Raw genomic sequence first — 13,151 nt, 5'->3', positions numbered from 1 at the left:
CATTTTTTAAATTTAAAATTTTCCAGTGACGAGAAAAGGAGATGACATAGGTTTCCAAAGAAGACAGTCCAGGTTGTTTGAATTGCTAATCCTCAAATACAGCATTCAATGTCACACATACCCACAAATGCTTATCTTCTGTAGAAATCCTGATCAGATTCCTGGTAATAAAGCTAGGATGAGCATGTCTAACATGAAAGGTGAATGATTCACCTCCTGTATGTATTTGGTATTGGACTTCACACCTATGTCAACATACAGCGTTGCCAGGTTCTGCCTTAATTTGTTTTAGAGGAAGGGTATTGTTTTTTCTAAGCCATAGCTGTTGAGTTAAACAATTTTTCATTGGTTGTGTTTTGTCCATCAGAGTGTATAAAAGGATGGAACTGTAAAAAACACCCTGTACATGCCTCTTAGCAGGTAAGCACTGCTCATTTTAGGATTCTTTATGTTGGATGTTTTGGTCAAATTATTGCATTTATATTATTTAAATAATGTGAATTTGACATCATTCTGTAACTAAAACAATAATTTCTGTCTTTTAGCCATGGGTGCCCTGTTGCTGCTTTGTGTTTTGGGGGCTTTACTCAGCAGTAAGTAATACTCTGGTTTTTCTTATTTGTTATAACAGCCACAGGACCCACTTAAATTTCCATTTCGATGTGATGTATCTGTGCTTGTCTTGACAATTTTTTCATGATTTTAAGCTGTGTTACACTGAGCAAACACAGTAGTAGCAATGTAAATTTTAATTCTTTAATATCTATCAAATATCCTGCTCTTCATTAACAACTATTAAATCTGACTAAACCTGCCTTCGCTCAATTAATCAATCACAGCAGCATTCCACAAACCTTGGCTCAGAATTCACCAGCAGGACATTGTAGCCAAGTGATTGCTCAATTTGAAGCAATTTATCCAGGTTGTCAACCCCATCAGTGGAGAGCATTGTTGGGCGGCTGTACCAGGTGCTTGTGTGAATGAAGCAGAATGTTAAACAGGTGAAGAATTCGAGAGAGCGGCACATAAAGGATAGCCATCTAAATTGAAATTTGCTTTTGTTGGGAATAGCATTTACCTTCAGCTGCTATTGAGTTGGAACTATTATACTGAATGGGTGAAACAGGAGTGTAATCTAAATCCCTCAGGCCCTGACTGAGCCCAGAAAATGTTCTTTTCACAGCAAAGGCACAGATATTGATAATATTTCCATTATGCAATTATATTGTCTGCGCAAGTGACTTATTGAGTGCTGCTGAGAAGCAGTCAAGTGACTATTCCTCAGTCTAAATCTCCCACAATGGCTATCAAGGAAAAAAGCAATCCATCCATTATAGAGTAGCATTCATCCCTGCTTTTTAACGCTGAAATGAAGGTATTTTTTTCAGTCACTCTCTCTTTGGTGTCATATTGTTTCTTTGTACTGTGTATGCGATCCAAGAAGTCTCAAGCCAAGTTTTGTATTGCCAGCCTGCGAATCCTTTGATTGCCTTGGCACAAATAGTCTCATTCATTTCCTAATGCTTTTCTTGACATGTTTTTTTTTCATACACAAGATTTGTGAAGCACAGTTTTGTACCTGACTACTTCATTTTAGGAAACTTGAAAAGAAGTCTTCTTTTGACATGTGTTTTTCTGTCTGTTTCCTTGCTCCTTACCCTGTCTGTCAGGTCCATCTAATGCTGGATGGGCAGGGAGGGAGTTTGCCCTGTCATTCATGCAGAATTATGCTCCCAACTACGACAGTCCTCGCTTTCAGCTATACATCACTGCTGTTCAGGCCAACGCTAAAGTGACAGTGCAAGTGCCTCCCTTAAACTTCAAGCAAGAGAAAACTCTAAGTGCAGGAGAAGGGGTCACCATCAGTCTCCCTACTGGTGTTGAGATGTACGACAGCACGAAGTCTCCCAACACGGTGCGCATTGAAGCCTCAGCAGATGTGACTGTAACCTCCTTAAACTACAAGCAGTACACGGCAGACACCTCTGTGGTGTATCCAATCACTGAATGGGGTACAGAATATTTCATCTTTACGCCTGCTGGGTCCCCCTATGGCTCCTTTAAAGAGTTCTCTGTGACAAACGGCAAAGAGCCCACCAAAGTGGAGATTTTCCCCCGTAGCCCCATCAGGTTCCAGGGTCGTGTCTATGCGACTGGCAACCAAATGGTGATAGATCTCCAGCCGTATGAGAGTGTCCAGCTCCAGAGCACATATGAACTTTCTGGCACCAGAGTTACATCCCAGCACCCTGTTGCGGTTGTCACGGGTCACACATGCACCTGGCGCTTCTCCAAATGTAACCATGTATACGAGCAGCTGCTGCCAGTCAGCAAGTGGGGAATCAGCTTTATTGTGCCTCCACTGAGCTTTCAGAAGAGATATGACAGCGTCTTCCTCCAGGCCTCCCAGCCCACCAAAGCCACTGTCAAACACGGCAACCGTGATCAGCATTTTACTTTTGACAAAAGCCAGATAATAGAGGTCCACTACCACAATCCTGAATCACTGTACATCCAGGCTGATCATGGCATCCAGGTCCTCCTCCTCTTCAACGGCGTCACACGGAGCTGGCTCCAATTCTACGACCCTTTCTTGATGACAATCCTGCCCACAGACCGCCTCTGCTCCTCTTACTCACTAGAGGCCCTGGAAGGCTTTGACAACCAAGCCCTGATTGTGGCACAGACCAGTGCGATGGCAGAGCTGCGTATTGATGGTACTAACCTGCCCCGTAATGTCCAGTGGAAAAAGGTGGCAGGGACTGAGTACTCTTGGGTACAGATGCCCTTCAAACTGACTCCTGGCAACAATAGGCACACTGTGTCCAGCTCTGGTTCCCTCTTTGCGCTCTACAGTTTAGGAGTCAGCCAGATGAATGGTTATGGTGCCCCAGGACAATGTATACAGCAAGGTAAGGGTGCACAACTGTTTACGAAAAAAAATCTGTTTCAGGCAGATACTGTTATGATATACAGCATATTAAAGTGGAGTTTTATGAGGCACTTATCCATAGTCAGTGTATTACCTACAGTAGATAGCTGTCAATACGCCCCCAGTTTGGAAAAGCAGGCAAGAGCACTGGCATGAAAGCTAAGCAATGTACTGGTTAATATCTGTTTGAAAGTATTTTCACCACTTACCTTGCCATCAAACAGAGACTTGGAGTGGTAAACTGAGGCCGTTATATCGCTCTCTTCAAAGCCAGACTCCATTGAGAAAAACAGTGATTTAACATCTCTGAACACAGGAGCTGCTGGTCTACTGCTGCCTCAATCAGTTAGTTTTTTTGTGTTATTGTGTGACTTTAGCATTTAAAATGGTTTGTTCAGATTTACCAAAGTCACACACTAAGACAGACAAACTAACTGATCGATGACAGTGGTAGACCAGCAGTATAAATAGCTTCCCTGTCGCTAAAGGGGTGTCTGATGGCAGGGTAAAGCAGTAAAAATATTCTCATTATAGCCTGCACTTTGGGACTGGGGCTTTTATCAGGTTGTTAAAACATGTTTTGCTGCTGCCCCCATCCACAGCATTACATTGCTTCGCTTCAGTGGTTGTACTCCTGTCTGCTTCTTCAGGCTGGTGGTGTGCCCACAATCTTCAGTTGTGTGTTATACACTGAATATGGAGAAATACCTCATACAACTCCAATTCAGAAAATCTGAGCTATCCCTCTAAGAGTGATATTAATTTTAATTAGTTGTAATGATGTCAGCATTAACAATATATTATTTATGATTTTCCAGGTGGTGGTGGATCTTTGTCCTGCAGCACTATCACTTGCAGTCCCAGTGAGGTGTGTGAAATGAAGGGTGGGTATCCCTCTTGTGTCCCTAAGCCTGTGGAAAAGAAACCTGGTGTCTGCTGGGCCATGGGAGATCCCCACTACCGCACCTTTGACGGGCGCCACTATAACTTCATGGGTACCTGTACATATGTCATCGCTAAAAACTGTGGGAAGGATGATAAGCTCCCTGCCTTTGAGGTCCTCGCCCAAAACGAGAACAGGGGAAGCCTCAGGGTGTCGTATGTCGCCTTTGTCACAGTGAAGGTGTATGGCTTCACCATCGCAATCGCTCGGTCTGAGACAGGTCGTGTGAGGGTGAGGCTTCTTATTTTTATTAGTAAAATGTTATTCTTTCAAATTACTGGATTTTAAATATTATCTTGTATTTGTTATGAATATTATAATCATGTCTTGGTGTGACATATTAAAATGCATATATTAAATCAACAGATCATGACTGTAATACCTTCATAATATATTTTCTTTTTTCTTATGTGCAGATTGACGACAGTCTGTGGAGTTTGCCTGTGACCTTGAAAAACGGCAAACTGCTCATGTTTCAGAGCGGTCGCTCTGTGGTCATTGAGACTGACTTTGGCCTGACTGTCCGTTATGACTGGGAACACTATCTCGAGGTCGATCTGTCCGCCACTTACGCTGGTAAGACATGTGGTCTCTGTGGCAACTTCAATAACAACCCCAATGATGATTTCACCACACCGTCCGGCACCCAGGCAGGTGGGACTGTGGCCTTCGGGAGCAGCTGGAAGGTGCCAGGGCTGGTTAAAAATGCTCTGTGCAAAGACGACTGTGTGGGTGGGTGTGAGCGCTGTGAACACAGCCTGATGAAGAAGTGGGAGGGTGACTCGTTTTGTGGGCTCATCACACTCGTACTTGATGGGCCATTCAACAAATGTCATTCCGTCATTGACCCACAAGCATACCTGGAGAACTGTAAATATGACGTATGCATGGGAGGCGGCCTTCGACATTTCCTCTGCAGGGCGCTGGAGGCTTACGCTGAAGCCTGCCAGCTTGCTGGGATCCAGGTTCAAGACTGGAGGACGAGGGCAAAATGCCGTAAGTAATGTCAACTAAATAAATCCTAAAATGAACTTACTTTTTTTGTGTGGTTCTTGATGTTTATCACACTCTCTCTTCTTCCTAAAGCTGCTAAATGTCCAGCTAACAGCCACTATGAGCTCTGCGGCAATGCCTGTCCTGCCACTTGTTCCGACCCTGATGCTCCCTCCAAATGCAGACGTCCCTGTGTGGAGTCCTGCACCTGTAACAAAGGCTTTGTTTTGAGCGGAGGTCAGTGTGTGCCCAACTCCAAATGTGGTTGTGTGTATGAGGGTCGAAGCATCCCCGCTGGGGAGTCATTCTGGGGTGACCAGGGCTGTCGGCGAAGGTGTAAATGCCTTGCTGGAAACCGGCGCGTGGAGTGCCACGATAAAGGCTGCGGGGCAGGGCAGCAGTGCCAGGTGGTTGAGGGCATAAGAAAGTGCCAGGCAGTCTCCCACAGCACCTGCCAAGCCACGGGTGACCCCCATTATAAGACCTTTGACAATAGGAAATTTGACTTCCAGGGCACATGTGTGTACCAGCTGGTTGCACTCTGCTCTAAGAACCCAGACTTAGCGCCCTTTGAGGTGCTGGTGCAGAATGATCACCGGGGCAGCAAGGTGGTCTCCTACACCAAATTAGTGGAGATCAAGGTGGACTCCATCAGCATTATCATTACAAAGACCCACAAAGGCCTGATTTTGGTAAGAACTACATCATGTTTAGTAAATAAACAGTTAAATCTTTCTAATATTAAGTCACTGTATGTAATTATAATTGTCTTTTACTTTCCAGGTGAATAATGAGCTGGTCAACCTGCCCGTCACCCTGGATGAAGGAAAGATATCTGTGTATAAGAGCGGCTGGTCAGCTGTGGTCACTACAAACTTCGGCCTCAAAGTCACCTTCAACTGGAACAGCGCTGTGTATGTAACACTGCCAAGCACCTACATGGGAGCCGTTTGCGGCCTGTGTGGCAACTACAACGGCAAAGCCCAGGACGACTTGATTCCAAAGAATGGCGACAAACCTGTTTCAGCAGACACTTTTGGCACCAGCTGGCGAGTGGCAGAGATCCCAGGATGTGTGGAGGGCTGTAAAGGGGTGTGTCCTAATTGTGACATTAATGAGAAGGTTCAGTATGAAAAGAAAGATTTCTGTGGTATCATCACAGACCCCAAAGGGCCGTTCCGTGACTGCCATGCCAAGGTGGACCCAGCTGGCTTCTTTGAGGACTGTGTTTATGATGTATGCTTGTATAAGGGCAGAAAGGATGTGCTTTGTGAGGCTATTACATCATACACATCTGCCTGCCAAGCTGTGGGGGCCAAGGTGTACAGCTGGAGAACCAAACAGTTCTGTGGTGAGAAAATCATTCATTTTAACAAACACATTTACACAAAAGGCAAAGTGAGAATCATTTACTGTGGCAGTGTAGAACACTGGCTCCCAACCTGGGGGTCCCAACCCCACCTGGGGTCACCTAGGCCTCGCAGGGGATCATGAGGCAGTCTTGATTTTAAGAAGTGTGAGAAAACTATTTAAAAATATACAGTAGGCCTATAACTCAGCATTTCATTCATTTTTCTAAAGAAAACCAAGTTATTCAGGATATAGCTCAAAAAAATCCCACAGGATAAAGGCACAGTGAAAGCCTGAACACAAGCTGTATTCACAGAGCCTTCACTCTCTGCTAACCAGCCTCATCCTGTGTTTGAAAAGTCCGCAGTTAAAACAGCCGAAAAGCTCAAAGAACAATGGCCAGGCATCGTGGAGAAGAAAACACTGAATTTGTCAAAACAAAAAAAAAAGAAGCCCATAGAGCGCTGCAGGAATGAGTCCTAAAACCCGGAAATTAGTTATTGTTTTAGTACTTCCGGTCCCCTTGTCTTGAAGTCAGTGGGTTTTGTTAATGAGTTTTTGGTTAGGTGTCTGAAAAAAGGTCTGTGGTTAACACAAGCTTAAGAGACTTTTATGTTTTGTTCTACCACATAAAATACATCAGTAAATACCCCACTGAATTTTGAAGCTTTTATGCGTCTTAGAAAAGGCAGTTGCTCAAAAGTGGCTAAATGAGACTACAGAACGTTATTATTTGGGATAAATGTACAGTTTATCAGTTCTTTACTGTCATTGTTATGCATTAAACATTGATAGAAATATTTATAAAATATGTCACTTAGTCATCAGTTCACTCAGTGATAGAAAAAGGGTTCCTTAAGAAACACTGGTGTGAAAAATATAACAGTGATACTGGAAAAAAGTGAGTGAATGTGAGTCTCACTCCTGTTTCTATGTGTTTCTTCCTCATCTGAGATTTTATGTTGCTTTGTACTCACTGTCTACATTTGAGATCCACACTATAATTAGACATTCACATTGTCTTTTATTCTCCCTTGTGCACAGCGGTGAAATGTTCCATCCACAGCCACTATGAAATATGTGCGATTGGCTGTCCCGCCACTTGCCAGAGTCTGACCCCTCCTCAAGGTTGCGACGCCAAGTGTGAGGAGGGCTGTGCCTGTGATGAGGGGTACATCCTCAGCGGGGATCGTTGTGTCCCCTTCTCAGAGTGCGGTTGCGTCTACAATGATCGCTACTACCGCATCGGCCAAGTGTTTTATCCCAATGGGAAGTGTCAGGAAGAGTGCAAGTGCGCACAAGATGGAGAGGTAATGGATACTAACGTGGGCAACAATGATTTGATCATGATCAGCGTGAACTTGCAGGATGGAAATTAATTTGTTGGATATTAAATATTTTTCTCAACTCTTTTCTCAGGTTGAGTGCAAGAAGTTCACATGTGGCCCTAATGAGAAGTGTAAAGTGGAGAACGGTGTCCAGAAATGTCACCCTGTTGGTAAGGGTGTGTGCCACGCCTCTGGTGACCCCCATTACCGCTCTTTTGATGGGCGGACATTTGATTTCCAGGGCACCTGCACCTACACGCTCTCCAAGAGCTGTGGGCTGGAAGGCACCCACCTGGTGCCCTTCTCTGTCCAGGTACAGAACGTGCAGTGGAACCAGATGATGAACAACAAAGTGGTGTCTGTCACCAAGCTGGTCGCTGTGGAGGTCTATGGCTACACTCTCATCATGAGGAACAACATGTTTGGGGTCCTGGTGAGCATCAACACTTGGTCTTCATTTGACAACTCTCTATAGTTATAATACAGAGAAATCTGTTGCTTGTGTGACGCAGTGGCAGATGGTTGATAGATGTAAAACTAGCTTGACAAAAATATTTTACATTCTTGTCATCAGTGCTTTTTTTTCTTTAATACAACTTGTGCCTTTTCTTTTAGGTAAATGGGGTGTTTAACTACGTGCCTGTGAATCTTAAGGATGGAGCAGTGCTGGTCTTCCAAGAAGGCATGCACTATGTTATTGAAACAAATTTCGGGCTGCGTGTCACTTATGACCTGGTCTATCACGTGACGGTCACAGTACCTGGTAATTACCGTGACAAGGTCTGTGGCCTGTGTGGCAACTTCAATGGTAACCAAAAAGATGACTTCCAAATGCCCAACCATCGGCTCACCAACAATGTGAATCAGTTTGGAAAATCATGGATGATCAACATCCCGAATGTGAGGTGTGGAAATGGCTGCGAGGGGAACAACTGTCCTGACTGTCCCCCAGCTCGCAAGGCTGTGTTTTCAAAGTCCACTTACTGCGGTATTATGACAGCACCCAAAGGTCCTTTTGCAGCCTGCCATAGTAAACTGGACCCACAGCCTTACTTTTTGGACTGCGTGTTTGATGTGTGTGCTTCTGACGGTGACGGGAAGGTGCTGTGTAACAGCGTAGCAGCCTATGCGTTCAACTGTCACATGGCCGGAGTGGACGTCAAAAACTGGAGGACGTCTTCATTCTGTCGTAAGTGATGAATTCACTTTGTTTTCCTCCAATTTAACCTCTTATTCTCGTCTGCCGTACTGTGTCGGCACTGTATTTGTTAAATATAAAACAAACTCTTTTCTAATCCATGTTCTTCCTGTCTTGTGCTTATTTATTTCAGCCATGAAATGCCCGGCCAACAGTCACTACGAGGTGTGTGCAGACCCCTGCTCCTCATCCTGCGCAGGCCTCTCAGAGATTGTCAAGTGCTCCGACAGCTGTACAGAAGGCTGTGAATGTGATCCTGGCTTCTTATATGATGGACATGGGTGTGTTCGAGAGACTGAGTGTGGCTGTTACGACAATGGAAGAACGTACAAGGTACAATGCAACGCTGCCATCTGTATATGAAAGCCATTCCATCCACAGTAGTGTATAAGTGATAGCTTTTTTAGTGTCAAAGTGACTTAAAGGGGCAGTTTGGTGTGAGTTGATGAGTGTTGGATATATCGGACGTAGATAACTGCCTTCTCTCAAATAAAATGGAATTAGATGACACTCGGCTTGTGGTGCTCAAAGAACCCCAAAAAACATTTCAAAAACTCAACCTCAATGTCTCTTTCCAGAAATCATGACCTCTTTACTCAAGCAGTTTCATGTTGGACCTATTTTCTTTCTACCTAACCACACCCGCCAACCGTATCACCAAGCACAAGGATGCGTGCATTTACTCCTAGACTAGAGGCTCGTGCTTGTGACAGCGTAACATGTAAACATCAATGGCTATTTCAGTGGCGCTAGGTAAGCTAGCAGTAGATGCACGCTTCCTTCTGCGTGGTGATGGACATGTGAAGAAAATAGTTCCCACATGAAACTCTTCACAGTGAGGTCTGTGGATTATCTTGAGAAACGGCGTCATGATTTGTGGAAAGAGACATTGCTGTTGAGTTTTCAAATTTATTTTTTTGGCGCTTTGAGCACCACAAGTCAGGCACTATCCATTATATTTAAGAGAAGGCAGACATTTCTACAGCCGATGTCCAACAGTTGGCAACTCACACCAAAACAATCTAGATTGATAAATAGCATGACAAGTAAGAGGAGAAATGTGTATTTTGATTTTTGGGTGAATTGTCCCTTTAAGCGGGTACCCATAGCAACGTTCATGCTGACGTGGCAATTAAATTGCCTTTGCTTTTTCCACAGTTTTGGACACGAGCCAGTCTGATCTTAGATAAGTGCACTGAGGGTGTCTCCTGAGACTTAATTAGCAGATTGTCTAAATTTGTGGGGTTATTTTATAAAATGGAATAAGAATGAAATCATTTGAACTCTTCTTTAACATGGCTTTTTTTTATGTGTATTAGTTCTCCCTGTATAATTAAACCTGCTCTGTGTCTCCAGCCTGGTGAAGTGGTGTATGAGGAAGACTGTAAGACAAAGTGCACCTGCAAACCAGAGACAGGCCTCGTCTGTGAAGACCATACCTGCCCCAAAAGCACCAAATGCATGGTCAGGAAAGAAATCAGGGCGTGCTACAACACAGGCAAGACACAAATACTGTATACTTGTATTAAGTATTTTTAACCTCTAATATACAGTAAAGTTTAAATCAGTTTTAATTTATTTTCAAATTTTCTATTAATATCCTATAGATCCCTGCAAAGATGCCAAGTGTCGAGTCAAAGAGAAGTGCCATGTTGAGAAGGGTGAAGCCGTGTGCGTCCCCGAGTACACAGGCATATGCTGGGCCTGGGGCGACCCCCACTACCACACATTTGATGGTTACAACTTTGACTTCCAGGGCACCTGCAAATATGTCATCTCCAAGACCTGCGGGAAGCTGGACGGTCTGGTGCCCTTCTCAGTCACTGAGAGAAATGATAACCGTGGAAACACGGCAGTTTCTTATGTCAGGGAGGTAGATGTGTCTGTGTACGGGTACAACATCACCATCCGCAAGAGCCAAGTTGGTCGAGTCATGGTAAGATTTTAGTTTCTCATCTGATGTGTTTGATCTTTAGTATTTCAGCGTATATATATATATATATATATATTTATTTATTTATTTATTTATTTATATTGTTCTGTTCCACTCCCTTCAGGTGAACGGAGAGCTGGTGAATCTTCCTGTACACCTGTCTGAGGATGAGGGCGAGGGTGAGGTGTCAGTGTTTCAGCGTGGCCACACTGCAGTGGTGGAGACAAGCTTTGGCCTGATCGTGTCCTTCGACTGGAACTGGGAGCTGGTCATCAGGCTGCCCAGCAGCTACTACGGCAGTGTCTGCGGTCTGTGTGGTAACTTCAACGGCAACAACCGCGACGAGCTCCAGAATCCAGCCGGCAAAGCTGTCTCCTCAGTGATAGAGTGGGGCAAGAGCTGGCAAACGCCTGAGCAGGACAAGGACCATCCTTGCTGGGACACCTGCAAGAAAAACTGCCCTACCTGTGACGGTGACCAGCGTAAGCTCTATGAGACCGAGGCTTTCTGCGGCGGCCTCGTAGCCAAGACCAACAATGTGTTCAAGAAATGTCATGCAAAATTGGACCCCCAGGCCTTCATGAACAGCTGTGTGTATGACATGTGTTTGAATAAGGGAGACAAAAAGATGCTGTGCCAGGCATTGGCCTCATACAGTGAGCAATGTCGTGAGGAAGGAATAATAATCCAAGGATGGAGGAAAAAGTTTGGCTGCCGTGAGTACTAATGAGAATCTCATTTGCCCATTTTAATTCAAGATTTCAAATATTTAAGTTTTTGGTTAACGCCTTGAAATTTTTAAAATTTAATCTCCATCCAGCAATGAACTGTCAGCGTCACAGCCACTATGAAGGCTGTGCCAGCCCATGTCAGCCATCCTGCCCATTCCCTGAGAAAAAGAAGGCCTGTACCGGCACCTGTGTGGAGACCTGTGTGTGTGACAAGGGTTACGTCCTCAGCGCTGGTGTCTGTGTGCCCGATAAAACATGTGGCTGCTCCTATCAGGGCCGTTACTACAAGCCAGGCCAGCACTTCTGGGACGATGAGACCTGCGGCCGTCTATGTGAGTGTGATACGACCCTGGGCATGGTGACATGCCGCGAGGCTTCCTGCTCTGCCAAGGAGACATGCACCGTGGTGGACGGAGAGCGCGCCTGCCGACCCATCAGTCACGCCACATGCACAGCCTCAGGTGACCCACACTACCGCAGTTTCGATGGCCGCAGGTATGACTTCCAGGGCACATGTGTATATCAGCTGGTGGGACTGTGCTCGGAGCGGCCCGGGTTAGTGCCGTTCAAGGTGACTGTGCAGAACGACCACAGGGGAAGTAAGGCCGTGTCCTACACAAGGACTGTCACGTTTACCATATATGGCATCACCCTCACCATCAGCAGAGAATACCCGCACAAGGTCTTGGTAAGTATGGATGTGGAGGTATGGATAATGTGAAGCATATGGGTGATTTGATAAAAGATTAAATGAGTAATCTTGTCACTTGTATTCATGTGGATCTTTGGAGAGAGAAAAAATAGGACATGTAGTTACAGTATTAAAAATAAAAACAGCACAGATACGCTGAGCCTCATTCAAATGTGTGGAGGATAATGCCTTCTGTCATTGTGCTAATTCTGACATCCCTCATGCTCTTCTGCATATATATTTAATTGCATATTAAAATTTTGATCCAGGCAGACTTAATTAAACTAAGATTTAACTGCACATTAGAATGGATTAGCAAGGACCGCAGAATTATTAAATCTATAATCTCCTAAAAATATTTCTCCCTCCCTCCCTCACTTTCTGCTCTCCAGCTCAATGGGCAGCTCGCTTCGTTACCGCTGGATTACAATAATGAGCTGGTCGTGTTTCTCAGCGGCTGGACAGCTGTAGTGGAGACAGTTGCTGGTATCACCGTGACCTTTGACTGGCGGAGCACAGTGAGTGTTACTCTGCCCAGCAACTACCAGGATGCGGTCTGCGGTCTGTGCGGCAACTACAATGGAAAAGCTCAGGATGACCTGACTATGCGGAACGGCCAGATCGCCAAAAATGGAGACATGCTGGGGGAGAGCTGGCAGGTGGCCCTCGTACCAGGCTGCTCATCAGTCTGCCAGGGGGCATGGTGCCAGGCCTGTTCAGACTCCCAGAGGAAAGTGTACCGAGCCGAGAAGTACTGTGGTATTATTGCTGACAGAGCAGGGCCTTTCAGAGATTGTCACAAACGTGTGGACCCTGCTCCTTACCTGGAGGACTGTGTGTATGATGCCTGTCATTATCATGGTCACCCTGGAGCAATCTGTGATGCCGTAGGAATCTATGTCTATGCCTGTCAGAGCGAAGGAATCGTCATCCAGTCCTGGAGAACAGATAACTTCTGTCGTGAGTTTGACATTGTGTTTTTGTTTTCATATTTCAGATCTCTTATTTCAATATAGCTCTTATCTTTTCCCTCGTTTCTCTCCCTCTCTTCT

At 45.0% G+C, this 13,151-nt stretch overlaps 1 protein-coding gene across 1 annotated transcript in view; it reads left to right on the top strand.

Moving 5' to 3' along the window:
- The window catches only part of LOC125893477 (IgGFc-binding protein), a 40,824-nt gene that overhangs the window by 23,041 nt on the left and 4,632 nt on the right, over positions 1-13,151 (top strand). Inside the window, exons 28-43 of the mRNA XM_049584184.1 lie at positions 401-420; positions 546-593; positions 1,671-2,912; positions 3,751-4,106; positions 4,292-4,871; positions 4,962-5,560; positions 5,652-6,219; positions 7,263-7,528; positions 7,638-7,979; positions 8,162-8,735; positions 8,878-9,077; positions 10,101-10,242; positions 10,352-10,680; positions 10,802-11,393; positions 11,498-12,096; positions 12,492-13,059. Coding sequence (XP_049440141.1) covers positions 401-420; positions 546-593; positions 1,671-2,912; positions 3,751-4,106; positions 4,292-4,871; positions 4,962-5,560; positions 5,652-6,219; positions 7,263-7,528; positions 7,638-7,979; positions 8,162-8,735; positions 8,878-9,077; positions 10,101-10,242; positions 10,352-10,680; positions 10,802-11,393; positions 11,498-12,096; positions 12,492-13,059 — 7,025 coding nt within the window. The remainder of the gene's footprint in view (positions 1-400; positions 421-545; positions 594-1,670; positions 2,913-3,750; positions 4,107-4,291; positions 4,872-4,961; positions 5,561-5,651; positions 6,220-7,262; positions 7,529-7,637; positions 7,980-8,161; positions 8,736-8,877; positions 9,078-10,100; positions 10,243-10,351; positions 10,681-10,801; positions 11,394-11,497; positions 12,097-12,491; positions 13,060-13,151) is intronic.

This window comes from Epinephelus fuscoguttatus, linkage group LG8, assembly GCF_011397635.1.
Source record: "Epinephelus fuscoguttatus linkage group LG8, E.fuscoguttatus.final_Chr_v1".
NCBI lineage: Eukaryota > Metazoa > Chordata > Actinopteri > Perciformes > Serranidae > Epinephelus > Epinephelus fuscoguttatus.
Note: the sequence above shows the minus strand (reverse complement) of the source record. Positions and strands in the feature narration are given on the sequence as shown.